Raw genomic sequence first — 21,454 nt, 5'->3', positions numbered from 1 at the left:
CTCCATTTATACAAAAATTGTGTTACTACAGTTTTCGTTGCATGAGTCGAAAACATACCTTCTAAAATATCCTGCTTTCCAATACTGGCTCTCTTTACGATTCTTAAGTATTTTTGCTAAAAAATGTTGTAGTACAATAAAATGAAGTTAGATACTATTTGTACAGGGTTGCCACTGTCATAAAATAATATCAGTGGTCAGTATATTACTCTATATTCTTAAAATAATGTAAAAATCCTACAAGGTGCCAATAGCTGACAGTGGCCAATCACTATAAGTAGTTTACCCTAATAAAAAAGTGAGAAGCCAAGTCATAAAAAGATCAGTTTTCAGTCTATCCTTGGACGCAACCAACAGCTGTTACAACCCAATTTTCAGTAATCCAGTTAATAAAAAAGCAAGAATCCAAATCATACAAAGAAGTTCAGTCTATTGTTTAAAGCAGCAGGCGGTATAATGGTTTTTTCTGGCAAATTTGACCGCATTCGAAGCGAAAAAGAAATTAATAATAAAATTCAAAGAATATTAAAATATCGCCCGGAATATACCATACTACGCCAAAATGGGCAAAGAATCTATACCCATTTGAATTATATAGACAAGGCTTCGCCACGAAAGTGTGAGGTGTTCATCGGCAATCTCGCAAAAACTGTTTATGAAGACGAATTGATTCCACTGTTTGAAACAGCTGGGAGCTTGTGCCAATTTCGATTAATGCTAGATTTCATGAATAAAACTCGAGGATTTGCTTTTGCAAGTTACTTTAAATCTGAAGACGCTGAAAACGCAATAAAGACCTTGAACGGCGTAACACTAAGGTCGGGTTTAAAAATTATCGTTTCGAAATCTGTCGACAATTGCAAGCTTTTTGTAGGCAATATACCGATGGACAAAACAAAGGATGAGCTCTTCGAAGCTATTAAGTCAGCAATTGATGGTGTTGTGGATGTAATTATGTATCCTGAAAATTTTGATCCTAAGAAAAATCGAGGATTCGCGTTTATTGAGTTTGCAACACATAAACTAGCTAGCTTGGCTAGAAGGCAATTAACTCCCCACAATCTCATCCTTTGGAATCGAGAACTGTATGTTAATTGGTCGGAACCTATTCCAGACGTTGATCCTGAAACAATGGCAAACGTAAGTTTTTATTTAGTTTTTATCTTTCATAATTCAATTAAAATTCAAAGTTAAAATATGGATATTTGAATAATTTGGCTTAAAAGATTTTTATACTTGTTTCCTATTGAACTGTTTTTATAAATCTAATTTATTGACTTTATTTATTAAAAAAATGTTCTACATTTTACAACAATTTATAAGTTTATTTACATACACTTATTTATTTAATCTACATAGAAACACTTAAATAATAATTTATTTACACTTATATAATTTATTTAAAACATTCACACCGGTTATACTTTTTCCAATGTCAGTTTGTCAAGCGTCGGCTTTTGAGATTCTTTGATGCCAATGCCGACCATTGGCGTGGAAATTAAGAAAAGGGATCAGTTATCAAACGCATATTTCAAGAAAAATCATATAATTTTTATTAATTTTTACATAATTATATTCAGGAAAATTTCTCAATTTTTGGGCAGAAATTGTTTAAACAATTTTTTAAACAAATTCAAAATATCACCTTTTGTGCTCCAAAAAATATTTTTTAGGTTTTTGGGTGACTCTAAATAAGATCTATGTCATTTTTCTCAAAAGTTAATAGTTTTGGAGATATAGGCGATTTAAAATCCGAAAAATGCGATACCTAATATGCATTTTCGAGGCTTGAAAAATATGTAAATGAGTATTTTTGAGATTCAAGAGTATCTAAACTAAAGTCTCAACATTGATTTTGGTGAGAAATCGGAGCAATATTTTCCGTAGCAGAAAAAGGTGATCTTTTGAATTTGAATTGTTTCCGGCTCTTCAATTGTAGTCAGGGTTCTAAAACGGACAGCTGGCTGTCCCGAGATGCATCTTTAGACAGCCAATTGTAGATTTAGGATCGAGATTACAAATAATACTGAAAAACTAAAATTGCGAATTTTTCATGAAATATGGTATGTGCGGCTACAATAATTGGAACAACTTTTCCAAATAATTTTTTCCGATTTCTCTAACGCGAAGCAAAATATCGAAAATTTACCCTGTTTGTGGATTCGCAGTAAGCCGCGTTTAAAATTTAAATTTCAGATGACTATCTTAAAAAACTGTGCACTATCAACATGTATGACTGTGCAAAATGTCAAATCTGTATGTATTTTAGTAGCTGATATATAGAGGTGTCTTCATCTTAAATGCGACACACTGTATAATAATGAATACTAGTGTTCAAGATGCATCGCGATAGCTGTAAAGAAATTAATTAGAAGGACTGAAAAGAATCGTCAGAGTCTTCTGAAGTCGAATCGTTCCCAGGTTGGATAACTATTGGTGCTATTGCCGGTAAAACAGGATATTCGTTTTCTATTTTTACAACATGAGCTTCGCAATTTTTCCACACATCGCTATTAATGCCACTAATTATTTCTCCAATATTCTCAATGGCCATTGCGCTTAATGTTGGTGACTGATTATATTTTCGCAATCGTTTTTTTACGGTACCCCAAACCAATTCAATTGGATTATAAATGCAATAGTATGAAGGTAATCGCAAAAGAGTATGGCCGTGCCTGCTGCAAATGGTGTCAATAACGTATTCGTTTTTAAAATTCCGACTTTTGATCATTCTAATTAATTCTTTCTTTACTGGAATCTTTTTAGGAACAGTGATGTTTTTAAATTGCATAAATTTTAAAATTTCGTCCTTTTTCGTGTTATTATTAGGTATTTTATTTAATATGCGGGAATGATACGACGCATTATCCATAACAATCACTAAATTCGGCGGAATATTGGGCAAGAGTTGTTCAACAAACCACTTTTTAAATAAATCGGCTGTCATATCTTCGTGATAATCGGCAGAAGACTTTGTTATATTTTTGGCCGACAATAGCAATGCATTAGATACAATTAGAACAATTGCATTATCAGCCATCCCAATATTTTCTTTTTTCAAACACTCATACATATTTAAAACTATTCTTTGGGATTGTATGTGCAAATCTTTATTTTTTAATTCGGAGCTGTCATTAACATACTTGTCATTATTTATTGATAACACAGAAGTTGATGTATCTTAAAAAATGCCACCCTAGAAAAATATTATTACTTACCTTATTATCCTATTACTTACATTATAATAAACCTCCGCCTCTGCAAAAGGAAATATTTTAGGGTGTCACACAGCGAGACAAACAGGTGTTCATTAAAAATTTATAGCTTTGCGCTTCGCTATTGCCGTAATGCATGAGTTTAAAATTAGTGAATATAACTTTAATACCATATTAATATATTTGCAATTTTTCATGTTTCCACGTAAGGTATAAAATCAATGAAATTTGGAAAAAAATAATACAATTCTTGAAACCGTTTTTGAGAACTTGGATTCTTAAAAGTTGTCTGATATCTTAAAAGTCGATCATTATATCTATAAAAGTATTACCGCTAAATTCACCAACATGGCAACGTCGATATGAACGGAATGTTCAAATTCTCTCCAGACTACAATGTTGCCGATATTCGAAAATTACTTAGAGTATAAGTAATAATACAAAGTTCACGGTTGCTTTAATTCATTAGTGAAGAGTCCATGGAAATATTAGTACCTAGTTAATTAATTTATAGATATATTTTTTGAGAATATGTTCATATTATTTTTTAAGAGTGTCGTTCGTTGACTAGCAATTGAATAATAACGAATAGAGAATAGAGAATATTTTTTAAATATAACCTTAGGAATTTTAGGAAATATGTCTGACAACCTTGATTTGAAAGGCGGTCTCTTTGATACCAGAATGAGGCATGTTTATGTTGGAAAATTATTAGTGGATGTACTATACAATGTAAATAGCCGCGCGAACAATTTATTAATCGACACTTGTTTTCGCCTGTCCTTTTAAATCTCAAATCGTCCGTTTTATACCTGATATGTTTATCCAGAAGTTTTTGCCTGCTTCTTTAACCTTGGGTCGGGACGTTAACGATATTATTCGATCTTCATCTGGAAAGTTCCAATAGCAGGTATAAGTTGGGACCCGATTTACAGTTTATGGTGTGACTCACATTTATCGTAACACTATTGAATAAAAACACGGTACAATGAATTAAGTATATAAGTATATTTACTTTTTAATTCCAAGTATATTTTAAATGTAAATACATAATATGTACATAATAATATTATTATAAAAATGAAATTCTCAAAATGATTTTTTTTAGATTTTCCTTAAAATAGTGATTGTATTTACATTTACCTATGTACTACATGTACCTATTTTACATTTTAAGCCTGGAATAGTGTATATTGCTTACGACTTTTCTTCGAAATTGTAGACTTTTCTGTTTTACCCTTTCTATAGTTCATCTACCTAGTATGAAAATTTAAAAAACACATAAAAATTATTGGCTTATGATTCAAACTTCTTCTTGGTCACTGTCATTTTCAGTCGGTTTAGATCAAAAGGTCTTTTCATCATTAGACCAGAGACATAAGCAAAAAAGTACCCTGTTTGTGATACTGAACTGGCCAGGCAAACGACAGTTGTTTTGAGTATAGTAGGATCGTTTTAGCCTGTCGCATAAGTAATAAAAGTGTCTGCTCAGATTTGCCTCAGGTAGTCAGCGGTTCTCAAATTAGAAATGTACGGTTTTCTTAATTTGATAATACGACATTAGGGATTTTTTTAATAAAATAACTTTGTATTATGTTTTATAATAATTGAATATCATAATGTAAATTGATAAACATTGAGTATGAAATATACAGGGTCATTCTCGCAACATGTCGGTTAAAAGTTTTTAAAGTTCTGGTCGTCACTGGTGTCTGCAAACTTGGAATAATGGGTTATGCAAAGCATTCTTTATTTTTTAAATATTTGCATTCTTCTAGCACTTCCGGTTGTACCGGAAGTTGCCATTAAGTTTCTTATTTTAAATAGAAACTGTGCTTTTTGTTACTTTTTTTAGAATCTGCGTAAAATTCTGGATCGATTTTTATTGGGTACTATTCTCGAAAAAATAGCCGTTTTTGAGATATTTAAAGTTTTTGAAAAATTTTTCATATTACACATGCAACTTCAAAAATTATTGTTGTGGTTAATATTTATGCTGAAAAAACAAAAATTCTTTTTCAGCGTGTACTAAACTCTATTTTTATTTAAGCATAAAAAAATTTGCCAATGTTAATACTGGGTGCTCAAAATTTTGTATTATATTTTTATTTTTATATATTTTATAAATATATCTATAAAAATATATATCTATATAAAACAAAGACTTATTCCTACTTCCCACACACACCTTCCCAAACCCACCGAGGTAAGTTGTCCTCCTGCGGTACAACCAGCCCCGGCTTTCCTTCGCCCCCTGGTCTTTGGAGCTAGGTCTCGAATATTTCGCGGTATTCCCCGTCAGGCAATGGGAGATTTCCGTGTATTTACATTTAAGTGGTAGGTTAGTTAACAAATAGTTAAGTTATTTAATTTGTTTATCCTGGAGAGCGATTATTTAAACAACTGTACTTCCCCAAACAGTGACTCTATAGGCATTTTGCAGATCACAATCGATTCTATGAACGTTTATTTTAAGGTACCTATATTATATAGGTATTGAGAAAACTTTTTTTATTAAATTTGTTTTTAAAAAACAGTATTTTAGTTTATAAACATTTATTTAAACAGACTTTTTAGCTTATAAACATTTATAATAACTGACCTTTTTATGTCTCACTGATGCAAGTAGGCTCAATGAAAAGCTGGTGAAGAAACACACTTACAAATAGAAAAACCGTATGAATAATAGGAAAAAGATAGAATTTTTTTTAAATCATATTTCCACTTTTCATTGTGTTATTTTTGTGTCACAAAAAGGTCAAGTTATTCAAAATATTTAAACGCTAAAGGGATGTTGCAAAATTGGACCGACAATGTTTGTAGATAACTCAGGAAATGATGTTCATTCTTAGGATTTTTTATTTCTTTTATTGTTATTTACTGATTATTATTTACCTGAAAATCTAATCTTTCATCTTTGTCTTGTCCGCAAGTGCCCCCTATTCAAAAATTACTTCTTCCACAATAAGAAATTATGTGCCAAGAATGCCATTTTATGTAGCTTTACTTGAAAGGAACAAAACGAGACGTCTGCCACAAGATTGGTCACAATGGGGTCTGAGAACATCTGTCAAATCCAAGAGAGTATGCCAATGAGATGCGAGCAACGGTTCAGGGCAGGCCCCTTTCAACTTGTTTGACTGAACAAGTATTCAAAATGACAAATCTTTTCTTTTGTAGTAGTTTATTTATTTTGGATTTGAGGTTGTAATATTTATTATAGCAGAAGAGAGTTGAAAAATTTTTTAAGGCCAATTTAGAAAAGAATGATAAGAAACGTGTAATTAAAAATTATTATAAAGTAAATAATTATACAGAATGTACCAATGAGCACAGTTGTCGAGGTACTTTATGTACATAAATTAAATAAAAATAATATATACAGAATGGACCGAAAATTAATGAAAAAAGGGCAAATTCGAAGAATTAGATTTATATGTTGGGAATAATATTTAGAACAATACAAAAAACGATAGAAAATTAAGAAAATTTTCTCGTGCTTGCATATTATGTTAAATCAGAGAAATTAGAGAGAGAGAGAGAGAGAGAGAGAGAGAGAGAGAGAGAGAGAAATATAATAAGCAAAATATGCAAAAGATTAAACGTAATTTTTTACTTATAAACAATATGTACACAATGTAAGATTGCTATTTGATTTTAAATACTAAAAGTGAAGACTGGTGAATTATATGGAAAAATGACATAATTTTACTGAAAAGCATAGAAAATCCTTTAAAATAAGAGTTTATAAAGTTATTTTTCTCAATTTGTTGCTCAATTATTGCAAAAATTGCTGAAATTTGATTTTTGAAAACTACAAAATTTGGCTGTGGTGCTTTGAATTAAGAATTTTGGCCTTGTTGGCGTGAAGTGATGTGCCATCTTTTACGGTTGGTGCTTCTAGGTCATTGTGGATGGTTGAATTGCTCACATACCAAGGGGCGTTAGCTATCATACGAAGTGTTTTTGATCGACAGGTCTGCACAATTTTTGTGTTTGAACAGTTGCTATAGTCCCAGAGTTCTACGCCGTAAGTCCATATTGGTTTTAGTATGACTTTGTAAAGCAGTATTTTCTTCTCCAATGATAGTTGTGGCTTTTTACCAAATAACCAATTCGTTTGTTTTAACTTTATATTGAGCTGAGTTTTTGGCGTTAACGTGTCGCTTCCAGGTAAGCGTTCGGTCCAAATGCAACCCAAGCTATTTCACAAAGTCTCTAGCAGGATCCGAGGCTTTTTATCGGTTCTTTGAGCCTTGTGTTTTTTTACAATGGGTAGGACGCTAACCTGGTCATTTAACCCTCCTCTTTTATCCGGGATTGGGACCGACTGTGGGCATAGACGCGGCTTCTGAGGGCTCAATCCACCCAGTCCTCGCGCTCACAACCCCCAGGAGTACACTCAAAAATAAGAATAAAAGTTCACCAAAACATTTTCTACATGAAATCACCGAGGTAAAATTCAATGTAGAATCACTGTGGAACGACTCTACAAGAGAAATGTATCAAAGGAGGCTATCACAGAATATACAGCTGAAACAAATAGACGAAATCGAAGATATAAACGCGAGCTGAAAGAAAATTTAAAACAGCATTGAAGAAGCAGCACCAGAAGCTCTAGGAAACCGCAAAGTCGTACTGAACAACAGTAATAGAAGAAACAACAACAATACACCATGGTTCAGAAAAGAAATAAAAGAGAAATGTAAAACAAAACATCAAATAGTTCAGAATTCCTAAACACCTATAGAAGAATACGAAATGAAACAAAGTAGTTGGTAAGAAGAAAAAAAAATGAACTCTGGAAACAGTTTACAAAAAGTATGGAAAGCTACTCCTACGGTACACAAAAACAAATTCATAAGAAATTAACGAAAATAAATGGCAGAATTAAAAGAATACCAGCAAACATACCAACATACAAAGGAATAACATACCAGCAAACGAATGGGAAAGATACCTGAGGGAACTGTTTAAAGGAAAGGAAAATAATAATTAACACAATACCGTACCTGAATTAAGACACGAAATAGAAATCAGTTTTCAGGAAGTAGAGATAGCTATAAATTCACTTAAAAATAGAAAGTCGCCAGGACCAGATTGAATAACCAACGAGATTCTAAAACACAGAGGAGAAACTATAACCCTAGAGATGACAAAACTTATACAAAAACTATTGTTTAGTTTTTGTGCAAGATACCAGACGCATGGAGAAACAGCATAATGATACATATGTTCAAGAAAGGAGATAAAGAAGACCCCAACAATTATAGAGGTATAAATCTACTGAACACCGCACTTAAACTTACCACAAAGTCCTAATCAACAACATCAATAAACTAACAACTTCATCAGATGAACAACAAGGATTCAGATCCGGAAGATCCTGCGTAGACGCCGTATTTGTATTAAGACAAATCACAGAAAAGGCCATCGAGTATAATAAACCAGCATATATATGTTTTATAGACCTGACAAATGTTTTCGATCGCATCCACATGGAAGACGTCTTACACCTACTGTATAAAAGTAACATACCAATCAATATTATACAAACCATCGAAAGCATCTACTTACATAATCGAATACAGGCAAAGATAAATGGAAAATTAACACAGTGTATACCAATACAAAACGGAGTCAGACAGGGTGACTCGTTGAGCCCACTTCTCTTTAATATAATAATGAACGAAATAATACAAGCAGGATTAATCGCAGAGGAAGAAGACGAGCTCCAAAGATTAACACATATCTTGAATACAACAGCCAAGAAATGCAATATAATAATAATATCAGCAGAAAAAAACCAAATGTATGACAACATCTAAATACCCACTACGTGTAAAATCGAAATTGATGGAAAAATAATAAAACAGGAAGCAAGGTTTAGATATCTGGGAATAGATATAACTAGTTACAGAGATGCTGAGGAAGTACGACAACAAAGCTTAAAAGCAAGTAAAACTGCGGGATCTATTAATGACACAATCTGGAAGAACAAACACCTAACACAAGACACAAAAACAAGAATCTATAAAGCAGTAATTAGACTTCTATTAACATACACTGCTGAGACAAGACCTGACACATCTAAAATGAGACGACTACTAGAAACAACAGAGATGAAAATACTTCGACGAATATCAAGAAAACGTCTGTTGGATAGGGAGAGAAGCGAAAACATAACAAGAGCATACAATATAGAAAACATAAATGGATGGGTGACAAAACGGAATCAGGAGTGGAACAAACACAGTTGTAAATGCGATTTGGGATGATTTTTCTTTATTTACTTTAATTTTTCATTTTGTCAACCAATTCTCTTTTTTGTCATGTTATCCACCATGCATCCTAAAGGAGACAAACCAAATTCTACAGTGCTTTCCGAAATAATTGATTTTATCGAACCAAAATCGGAGTTAACACATTCGGCCAGCTCGAGCATAGATATACCACTACTCGAAAATCAAGACGTTGGCCTCTTAGAATGTTTTACAATTTAGTAGACCTCGTTGGAAATAATTCCATAGTTCTGTGTAAAGATAGTGATGCCAGAGAAAAGGAATTAATACCAATCAGAAGGTCATTCCTAAAAAAACTTAGTACCGACCTAGTTGGTCTCTTGATGAGAGAACGGCTCGGAATCCAAACTTTGTCAAAAGAACTCCGAGCTGTTATAGAAAAAAAATTGCATATCGAGCCCGAAGTACCTAATGTAGACCAAAGGCAAAGTTCTTCCGGGAGATGCGCTTTTTGTACACGCAAACAAGACAGAAAATCGAGGATAACGTGCAAGAAGTGCAAAAAATACATAATATGTCTGAACCATCAGTCAAAAGTGTGTCCAGATTGCATTAACTAAAACTAATAATTAATAATTATGTTTAACAATGTGAAACCATTGTATACAACAACTTTATCCTTTTCTAAATATATTTGATAATATTTGAAACTGTCGGAAAAGCCAAAAGGCAAAGAAATGCGGAATGGTATGATGATGAATGCAGAACTGCAGTAGAGGAAAAAAGGCAAGCTAGACTTAACCAACTTCAAAGAAACGCAAGAAATAGCAGTGAGATTTATAACGAAAAAAGAATACAAGCGACTAGAATATGCAGAAGAAAGAAAAGAGAGGCTATGAAAAAACAAGTACCTACAAGAAATCGTAAAGCATAACAACAGACGCAAAAGCAGAAAATTCTATAAATGCATAAAAGAAAGCACACAGTCATTTAGACCAAAACTAACTATATGCAAAGACAAGGACGGAGAACTACTAACAGAGAAGCAAAAAATTATAATGAGATGGAAACAATATTTCGAAGAAAATCTAAATGCAGACAACGAAAATGAGCAGAACGAGACAATATATTATACGGCGGAGCTGCACATCGAAAATCCGAGTTATGAAGAAGTAGTTCAGATTATAAATAAACCAAAAAACAATAAAGCACCAGGAACGGACGGAATTTCGGCAGAATTATTAAAGCATGGAGGATCCGAACTCTGGGAAAGAATCCATTACCTAATAACATTAATAAGGACGAAGGAGCAAATGCCAGAGGAATGGACAGTTGGTCTCATACAGCCAATATATAAAAAAGGAGATAAGAGGGAATGCCAGAATTATAGGCCAATTACATTGCTAAATGTAATATACAAAATTCTCTCTGGTATAATCTACAATAGATTATTAGAATACTCCGAAAATATAATTGGTGATTATCAAAATGGATTCAGACCAAATAGAGCCACTACAGGTAACATATTCATACTAAGAACGATACAAGAAAAAGCTTATGAATACGACATAGACCTATATAATATGTATATAAACTTTAAACAAGCTTTTGATAGTGTGAAAAGAGACAGAATGCTGAAAGACCTTTGTAATCTAGGTATACCTAAGAAATACATCAGCCTCATAAAAATGACGTTGCAGGGTTCAAAAGCCGCAGTCAGAGTAGATGGAGAACTGACTCCCCTGTTTAACATCAATATGGGAGTAAGACAGGGAGATGCCCTATCAACCATGCTATTCAACCTAGTTCTTGAGGCAGTCATCAGAAAAACCAATATAACCGGCCATATAAACACCAAATCAGTACAAATTACTGCATATGCAGACGATGTAGCTATCATTAGTAGGAATAAGCCACGACTAATGGAAGTGTTCAAACAAATTGATCCTGAAGCAAGTAAAATAGGTCTCAAAATAAACGAAGCAAAAACGAAGTATATGACAGTCAAAAGAATAATTGACAATGAAAATAATATCACAATAGACAACTATACTATCGAACGAGTGGACGCCTTTACATATCTCGGCACAGAAATCAATCAGAAGACTCCGTAAGTAGCGAAATTAATGCACGTATTTCCAGCGGGAATCGTACATACTATGCTAATAAAAGATTGATGACATCGAAATTATTAGACAAAAGAACCAAAATGACTATCTACAGAACACTGATTAGACCCGTAGTAACCTATGGATGTGAAACTTGGGTAATGACGAAAAAAGATGAAGCCCAACTCAGGACATTCGAGAGAAAAATACTGAGGAAAGTATATGGCCCGGTACAAGAGGAAGATGGCACATGGAGAATCAGGAGAAACGACGAGGTTAATGAGTAAATGAAGGTTATGACATTGTAAGATTTGTGAAAAGTCAAAGACTGGCATGGCTGGGACATGTGCATAGACAAAACGATGCAAAAACAACAAAGAAAATGTTACAATGGAAGCCCATAGGAAGGCGAAAAAAAGGACGGCCCAGAGCGAGATGATTGGATGAAGTGGAAGACGACCTGAAAACAATGACCATAAGACAATGGAGAAGAAGGGCACAAGAGAGATCTGAATGGAAGGACATAGCCAGAAGAAGCCAGAGAAGAAGAAGAAATATATTTGATTTTTTGCTAACACGTGTTTTAAATTTGGGGTACACCTGTACCCCGGGTAGTAAAATATGTCAATTTTTGATGGGTAGTAAAGCAGGGTTAATGATCGGTATTAATATCAGTAAATCCTTACGTTAAAATTTCTCTTATTGTTTTTTTTTAATTCTTATACATACAAATAACTATTTCCTTTTTATTTTTGCGGCATGGATCTAAAGAGTATCATTGCGAATAAAAGCTTACTTTAACCAAAAATAAAAGCTTATTATGTATTCTACTACTACTATTCGTTTCAAATTTACAACGAATAATTCAAAGTTGTTTAAAAAAATAGCTTCGGTTACACTTTATGACAAATATATAAAATGAAAATATACTAAACACAGCAATACTTGTTTAACAAGTATGGTGCAGCAAAACAGGTGTGCAACCGGTTTAAATCGAGTCAGTTGTAATAAAGATAAGACACCTACATTTCTTTATGTTCTGGCCGCAATTACACTGCTAAAAATTAGAACACTCCTCAGTCGGCGTAAATAATACACAAATAAAAAAATCTATTCACAAAAAACAAAAAGACTAGCCCTGATACCTCAGAAGTCATTGATGTTAAAATTTCTTTTTTATTCGTTACTTCATAAAATGTTGTTAATTTATCGTATCGCTCTTTTTGCTTGTACAATTAATTTATTAATTATTATTTATTATTACTAATGCGTTATTGTTTCTTTTTCTTCTTTTCTATCCGTTTCTTGATATATTTCTTCGAAATACTTCTGCCATTTTTCTACTTCTAATAATTTCCTCTACTTTCAGATTTTTTTTTTCGATTTAAATAATTTCTTTGTTTTTTGTCTTTGATCTGTTTATTTTTCTCGTTCCTCTTCTTTGCTTGTGCTTACTTAACCATTTCAATCTTGTTGTATTCTTTTCTTCCACTGCTAATTTGCACACATCGTCAAACTTATTATTTTTTCTTTAATTTTGCATTTTGTCAACCACTTTCTCTGCTGCATTGTTTATTCTTTGTTTGATTTTTTTACACTGTTCCTCCATTTGTTGTCCTCTGAACTGCATCTCTGTATTTACTTATTAAACAACTCTTCTTCTTATTTCTTTCTCATTTTCGCCTTACATTATTTACGGTGTCACTTACCGCTAAGATAGCAGTGTCTTAGCGGTATAAGCAATATAGCAGTATATTAGGTATAGGACTGGACCCAATACACTCCCTTGTGGAACACCTGCTTTAATATCCTTGAGATCAGTGTATGCATCTTCTTGTTTAACTCTAAAATGTCTGTTCGCTAGATATGATTGTAATATATTTGAATATTGTTTAGGCATGAATGATTTAAGATGTGGCACAAACGCCTGTGCCACATCTAGGAAGGTTGCAGAACAGACTTTTCTCTAATGATCTTTCAATTATAGCAGTTATTCTATGCTCCTGGTCAATTGTCGAATGCTTATTTCTAAATCCAAATTGATAATCTGGAATTATTTTCTTTTCTTCAATTATTGGTAGGATTCTTCGCAGGAAGAGTTTTTCGAACACCTTGGACATCACAGGTAGGAGTGATATTGGTCTATATGATGTCACCTCATTGGGGAGTTTCCCAGGCTTTGGTATCATGATCACCTCAGCTATCTTCCATAAATCTGGAACATATTGTAGTCTAAAGGCAGCATTTATTAAATTTGTTAATTTTACAATAGCTTTATTTGGAAGATTTTTTTAGCAGTCTTCCGGTAATGAGGTCATAACCTGGTGCTTTATTTGGGTCGATTTGTTCTTTAATTAACTCAGCAACTTCTTTTGGGGAAGTTGGCTTGATATTCTCATCTATTTGCTTTGGTTCGGGCCAATCCTGGTCATCGTCTTGGTCATCTTGCAACTTAAATGTGTTCTCTAGATGAGTGGCAAATCTCTCTGCCTTCTGCTGAATATTTCTGGCCCAACTACCGTCTTCCAGTTTTATTGGAGGAGAATGTAATATTGGCCTTTTAATTCTTTTTGTAGCTTTCCAAAGCGAGTACTCTGTGCTGCTGTCATTTGTTAGCTCTTCCAGATAAGATTTAATAGATTCATTCTTAATTTTCTGGATTTCTCTTTTAAGTTGCTGGCTGGCATTGTTTAGGTTAGTTTTGTCTCGAGGGGCTCTCGTTTGCTGCCATTTTCTTCTTAGTTTTCTTTTTTATTTTATTAATTCACGAATTTCTTTAGGGTAGTTATTCCCTTTAACTTTTGTTTTCAGTATGGGAGTGCAATCCCATGCTGAATCTTGAATATCTTTGACAAATAAATCTAATTCTTGATCTATCTGTTCAATTTTCTTTAGTGGCACGGCTAAAATGATCTTTTCTTCAAGAGTTACTTTAAAACTTTCCCAGTCTGTGAGCTTATTAGTTAAGGTTGGGTTGTTCTCTTTTCTAATAAGCATATCACTCATGGTTAGAATTATGGGTGAATGATCGGAGTTCATATCCCATCCTTCACAAATGTCCAAGTAATTGGATGAGATATTTTTAATTATGAAGAAATCTATTAAATCTGGTATTTTATTCCTATCAGTTGGCCAATAAGTTGGCTTCCCTGTAAATATTACATCTTCTTTCTGATCTTTGACAGCTGCTAATAGTTCTTTTCCTGTAGTTGTAAGCCTAGACCCCCATTGAATGTGTTTCGCATTGAAATCACCCCAATGATATGACACCGTCGAAGAAGCTACAGAAAAACTACAAAATTCAATAAATAAAATCCATGAATGGACCAAAAAATGGAAAATTAAGCTGAATGAGACTAAATCAGTCCATATAAATTTTACCAATAAGAGAATTAATAATATTCCAATTAGAATAAATGATGTCCAAGTGCCTATTACAACATCAGCAAAGTACTTGGGGATCACTCTTGATGCGAAACTTCGCTGGAAAGCTCACGTGAAGAAGAAAAGGGAAGAACTAGGCATCCGCTACAAGAAAATCCATTGGTTGATGGGAAGATATTCCTCTCTATCCATAAATAATAAACTCCTAATCTATAAACAAATACTGAGACCAGTATGGACCTATGGCTGCCAACTCTGGGGCTGTGCCAAGCCTAGTAACATCAAAGTAATCCAGATATTCCAGAATAAAGTGCTGAGGAACATCGTAGATGCGCCTTGGTACGTTAGGAACAACAACCTTCACCGGGATCTCAAGATGAAAGACGTAAATCAGATAATCAAGAAATTTGCAGGGAGCCATGAGCAACGACTCCATCATCATGTAAACGTCGAGGCTATCCAGCTCCTCGACAATACGAACCTAGAGAGAAGGCTCAAAAGAACAAAGCCTTTTGAACTGGTATAATGAGTGAGTGAAAGGCAGAGTAAAGTGTTGTGCGAGTATGCATGCTAAATTTAATGCTAGTTATTAGAAATAATAGGAAAGATACTAGTGAGTAAACACCTAATTTTAAGATTTCATTAGTAATTTAAGTTAGAAACAAATTGATAATTGGTCTTACTGACCAGATTTTAATGTAAGTACACTTCTGTGTCTTTAGTAAAAAAAAAAAAAAATTTCGCCTTTCATTCTTCGTTGTTTTTGTTTTACATTTTGTAATCACTAGCGTATGGTCCGAATCAATGTTGGCGCCTCCGTGAGATCTAACGTCATTTATCGATGGTTGTTTGTATGTCTTTTTAATCAGTACACACTTCAGTTCTTCGTTTTCTTTCTCCTATTATTTCTCGCAAGATATTTATACGTTTAAAAATGTATTTTATAAGTTTCCCGGTTTATAAACTTAATTTTTATTAAAGTTTCATTTTTATTTAATGAAAAAAGTCTTGCTGTAATAGAAGTATATAAATTTTGAAAACTGGCATTTAAAAGATAAATTTAAAAACATGAAATCAAAAATATAGATTCATTATTAAGCAAACTAAAGCATTTCTTATGCATTTTTTTAGCAATTAAAATTACAAACCTTCAAACTAAAACATGATTTTTTGGGTTGGTCCGCAATTGCAGTCCATGGGCGATAAGTTTTATTCGTTAGATTGGATTTTATTAATCAAACCAGTAATAATTATTTGATTTAACATTTATACAATAAAGGACTTTGAACTAAGTCACAATATTTAAAATTTCTTTATATCTAATCTTGGATAGGCTTTATCGTAAATACCAAATAAAGTTACCCCCTTTGTTTATAATAGAACCACATCTGGGCTATAGTGGAAGATAGATAATGTAATTTCACACCTATGAAGATTGCCGACCGACCGGTTAACGGTAAGATAAGATGTAACTTGATTCTTTACATCTGTAACTCGAGCTACATTGTATTTAATAGGGCACGCGACATAATACAATGTAGGAAATGGTCTAAAACGAATATCACGTTTTATGATACAGCAATTTTAGATTTTTTTAGCCTACCTAATACTACATATTACTTATCTTTTTGTGGAGAGAGTTTAATAATTTTTTCTGATGTTTTTATACGACAAAAATTATCTGTAAACAATTGATAATAATAAGAAACGCTGTACTTAAACTGCCGTCAAACGGTCGTGCACTATACTGCCGTTAACAGCTATGACGTCATTCTTATGATGCGTTTGACGGCATTTTCTTCGGCTGCCGTTCGCTTGGAGGCTGGCTAGCTTAGTATCAATTTCTGATGAAGAATTTATTATCAGAAGATTGATTTTCTTATAAATGAGAAAGAAAACAAAGTGAAGTATTAAAACGTATTTTAATTATGGGTAATGATAAGTACATAATTAAATTAGTCTTTATTTATTGTAAAACCTATTGTAAACTAAAAAAAAAATAATTATAGAAATTTAATCCTTTCTTTGGAATGGAACCCTGGATTTATTTGAAAATGTTTTGGGGTTTCTTTTCTTTTTCTTTGGTAAACTAAGTCCTATTGCTGTCAGGCCTTGTCCTTTTGGGCGTCCTCGTTTCTTTACTGCCACTGGCATTTTAATTGTCGACAAAGCAACATCGTTCACTTGAAGAGTTTGGTGAGTAATAGGAAGTTCATTTTCTGGACTTCACTCCTGTATATTTCCCTCCACGTTATTTACCCTACTTATCTCTTCACGAACCACCTCACCACACAGCTTATTTTCACTTTCAAATACAACTTTATCATTACTTTCAATAATAACTTGCGTGCCATTTTCAAATACAACTTCATCATTACTGTCAATAATAACTTGCGTGTCATTTTCGTCTGTAACATCTATAGGTGTAAGTAGAACATCAGTATCATTAGCCCACAGTGTTTTGAGATTTTTTAATAGATTAAACCTTTGCTCAAATAACATGCCCGTACGTTGTGCAGCTAAATCTGCTAGTTCATTGTATAACAAATGACATTTTTTTCTTCTTTGTGCATAGGAACTTGGTGGTCGATACCCTTGTGTGGTCAATGATATAGACATATTATCATTAAATCTACTTGGTAACTCATATTCTGTCGATTCGTTTTCTTCAATCAAAGACGTTAATGTTCGTTGGGTATTTTTATAATAGTCCATTGTCCATCTATGATTTACAATGATTTTATCAAAAAGCTCTAATTGAATCATGAATTATACAGTTGCACGAAGAAACAGAAGTATTTGTGGAACCCTGACCATCGGTAATGATGTTATCACCCCCTGCAAAAGTTGTAATATCTCTGATTTGTTTAGAATTACGAATTTCTCTTAAAACATGTTTCGAGGCTTCACGTGTGAGCAATGTAAAATATTTTTTTTCATCAGAATCTTCCGGAAACATATCGACGGGTTTCCTTAAAATACCATAACCTGCCCTATGACCCCTCTCTGTCTCTAAACTTGAAATAATTATAAATAAGCTGTTTATAAACTGTTCCAAAGAACTACTTTTGGTTATAACTGATTTTAATTTAGGGTTAATAGATTCCAGGCGGTTATTTGTGTTATGTAAAAAATTGTTTTTAAAATTTTTTTTTCCTAAATTCCACTCGTCCTTGGTACCGTGCCAGTTTTTCATGAAATACTCATACACTGTTTGAGGTACACTATCTTCTAGTCCTTTCAAATATTTTTTGTAATCATCGTCTGTCTTAGCATAGACTAATTTTTGAATTAATTCTAAAGTAAGTGTACGCTCATTTGGGGTGATCTCCATTTTATTGCATGAAATTTCTCGATAAAAGATGTGTGAAAGACACATATAATAAGGTTTGTATTAGGAAAGCAATTTCTAATTATTACTTACCTTTCATGTAAATCCTTGTCTGTCAATAAACATTTCACATTGATCCAAAATGGATTTTCGCGTTTAAATGTTTCTAAAAACCAGGTGAAACTTTCCTTATCTTCCGATGTTAGCATGCAAACCCCCACTATTTCAGTTTGACAATTAATGTCTTCTGCAATAATAAGGAAAACAGGTAGTAATTTATATGTAGCGTCCACTGCAAGAAATTCTGGAAATGCATTCATTGTATTTTTCTTAGTTTAGGTTTGAATAAAAAGGCCTTTAATTATTTTTTTTATCCTGCAAAACAGCTGAATGGGCACCTGAAAATAATAGTAGCTAATTAGTTTTTATCAATTTAACGAAATAGTTCAGGTTACCATATTTTGCTTTGAGCCCATCTAATCAGTTATCCAGACATTCTGTTTTTGTTGAATTATTTCTTCCCAAATTGGTTAAATCTTGTAACTTTACACTTTCCTTCATGTTGCTGGAAAGTTTTCTTTGGCTAGGGGTATGTACATGTAATACCTTAAAATTAGATATGAAATGAAAATATAGAATAACGTCTATCTTTTGCGGCATGCAAAAGATCGCCAGTGTTATTTATGCCTCTCCAGTTCCTTATGTTTCGTAGCCACGACATCTGTTTGCAACTTACTCCTCTCTTGCCTTCAATCTTTCCCTCTTCCTTTCTTTCTTTCAAATGCAGAAACCCAAATAAACTACAATCTGGTTAACAGTGCCGACATTGTATGTATTGATAATCATTATATGCTTACTTTTGAGGTAGGATGATTGTGCTGAGTTTGAATTGACGTTATTTCTAACGCATTTTTATCTAACGATGCCTTGAATCGTACATGTACTGGGCAATCTTCTTTGACTGTCCTAGACTGCCGAATTTTTTTTCCATCGCTCTTGAACTTCTTTCCACCATGATTGCATGCATAAACAAGTTGATAATAGATTAAAGAGCTTTCTATCGGCCTCTTAATTTTACTGCTTGCGTGCATCTCGTTTCCAAAACGTGGTAAATGTACTTTCACCGAGTTCCGAGATGGCTTTTTTTGCATCGGCAAATGAGGAAAATGTATCGCCAAGTTTTAACATAATTGACATACCAATACTAAAAGTACCAATATTTAAAAAACGAACGGGGGAACGGCAGTCGAAGAAAATGTCGTCAAACGCATCATACGAATGACGCCATAGCTGCCAATAAATGTCTTATCTGTAAGAAATTTGTTGGATCATCATCAATCATCATAATCATTACTTTAATTCTAATAATCGTCGTTTTTTACAGGTAACCAATTTATACTTAAGTAACATACCCTCTGAAGTAAGTTGTCGGGATCTTAAACGTGAAATACTTTCGAAAGTTAGCCCCTGGACTGGTTGTCAAATCAATCGTGTATACAAGACACTAAGATACGGGTTTGTCCATTTCAATGATAGATCCAGTGCCGAGGAAGCTTTAGAATTACTGCAAGGTAAGTTATCACTAGAGTTAGGCAAATATGCGAAAAAAAATGAAAATAGGCGCATCAATATGCTCTAATTTACCCAAAAATATGCATTAACTATAGTGTATTTTTATGTATGAGAGAGTAATAAAACAATAAATTATGTATGCAAATCCCTAAACTGTTGATACGGGTGACTCAATGAAAAACAGATATTTGTCAACAAGTTTACAGAAGTATATAGGAAAACAATTTTAAATTGAGTATGACTACCAGGTATAAAGGTTGGAGCAGAATAGAATACAATAGTTGTGAGGGTTACTAATCCCTAAATAAGGTTGCCAGTGTCGGAGTGATGGAGGTTAACAGGTACTAATAAATTTGCAAGAAATGTAAGATGTTTATTTTATTGGTTATATATAACCAATAAAAGTTTAATAAGTACCTACCTATTTGCAAAATAAAGTTTAATTCTTTAGATAAAATAAAACGTTTTATTTTATCTGAAATGAGTGCATTCCACGAAGTAAGGGTTTCAACAATCAAACATTTAATTCTTTAATTCCAGGAATCTACGACAGTAATTGACTAGATAATTACCTTCTAAACTTATTCCACAGAAAATGTGATAGTGGGTTTTTCCATTTTGTATATAGGAAGGTCCAAGTGGCGTATTCAAAATTCTTAACAGTTCACTAAAAGTAGGTACTTCAGTTGCAAGGTGCAGTTTATTGTGTATACTAGTGTTATGGAAAATTTGGAAGTCCGTGTAAACGCCGAAAAATTGGTCCTCTAACAGTTAATGAAAAAACATTAATGTTTAATTGTTTTAAATCATTTACAGACAAACGTTTATGTGAAAGTGTTGATGAGACCGTTGAGTTAGTTAGCAGTACACTTGGTGTTGGGAAATCTACGATTTACAGAGTTATTAAAGATGAGAAATGTGGTAGTTTTTAAATGCCACGTAATGCTCCAGGGAAACCAAAATTTCAAATAGAATATCATTTTAAAGAAGGACTTCGACGAAAAGTGCATGAATTCTTCTTTAGACAAGAATTTCCAACATTGGATAAAGTTCTTGTCTCAGTTCGAGATGATAAGGATTACCCAGAAATGAGTCGAAGTACGTTATGGAAACTTTTAAAAGAAATAGGCTTCCGCTGGAAAAAGAATCCCAGAAAGTCTATTTTATTAGAAAGAAGCGATATTGTCATATGGAGAAGACATTTTCTAAGAACCATAAAGGAAATGAGAAACCAAAAAAGAAAAATATTTTATCTTGATGAAACATGGATCAACGAGGGTCATACACCAAATAAATTTTGGCAGGATGAAACTGTTACAAGTCAAAGGCACGCTTTTGTAAATAACTTATCTACTGGTTTAAACCCATCATCAGGAAAGGGACGCAGGCTGATAATAGTACACATTGGCAGTTCAGACGGTTTTGTTGAAGGTGGTTTATTAACTTTTGAATCAACTCGTACCGGTGACTACCATGAAGACATGAACGCTTATGTCTTTCAAGAATGGTTCGAACAAATGATAGATCTTCTTCCTAAGAACTGTGTAATAGTAATGGATAATGCAAGTTATCACTCCAGACTTATAGAAGGACTGCCCACAA

General features: G+C 33.2%; 1 protein-coding gene across 1 annotated transcript in view; it reads left to right on the top strand.

Moving 5' to 3' along the window:
* Window positions 1–395: 395 nt before the first annotated feature.
* The window catches only part of LOC140450421 (APOBEC1 complementation factor-like), a 39,105-nt gene continuing 18,046 nt past the window's right edge, over window positions 396–21,454 (top strand). Inside the window, exons 1-2 of the mRNA XM_072544058.1 lie at window positions 396–1,140; window positions 19,665–19,851. Of these exons, the coding sequence (XP_072400159.1) occupies window positions 457–1,140; window positions 19,665–19,851 (871 nt within the window). The 5' untranslated portion in view covers window positions 396–456. The remainder of the gene's footprint in view (window positions 1,141–19,664; window positions 19,852–21,454) is intronic.

Source organism: Diabrotica undecimpunctata, chromosome 9 (assembly GCF_040954645.1).
Source record: "Diabrotica undecimpunctata isolate CICGRU chromosome 9, icDiaUnde3, whole genome shotgun sequence".
Lineage (NCBI taxonomy): Eukaryota > Metazoa > Arthropoda > Insecta > Coleoptera > Chrysomelidae > Diabrotica > Diabrotica undecimpunctata.
This window is presented reverse-complemented; position numbering and strand designations above follow the sequence as displayed.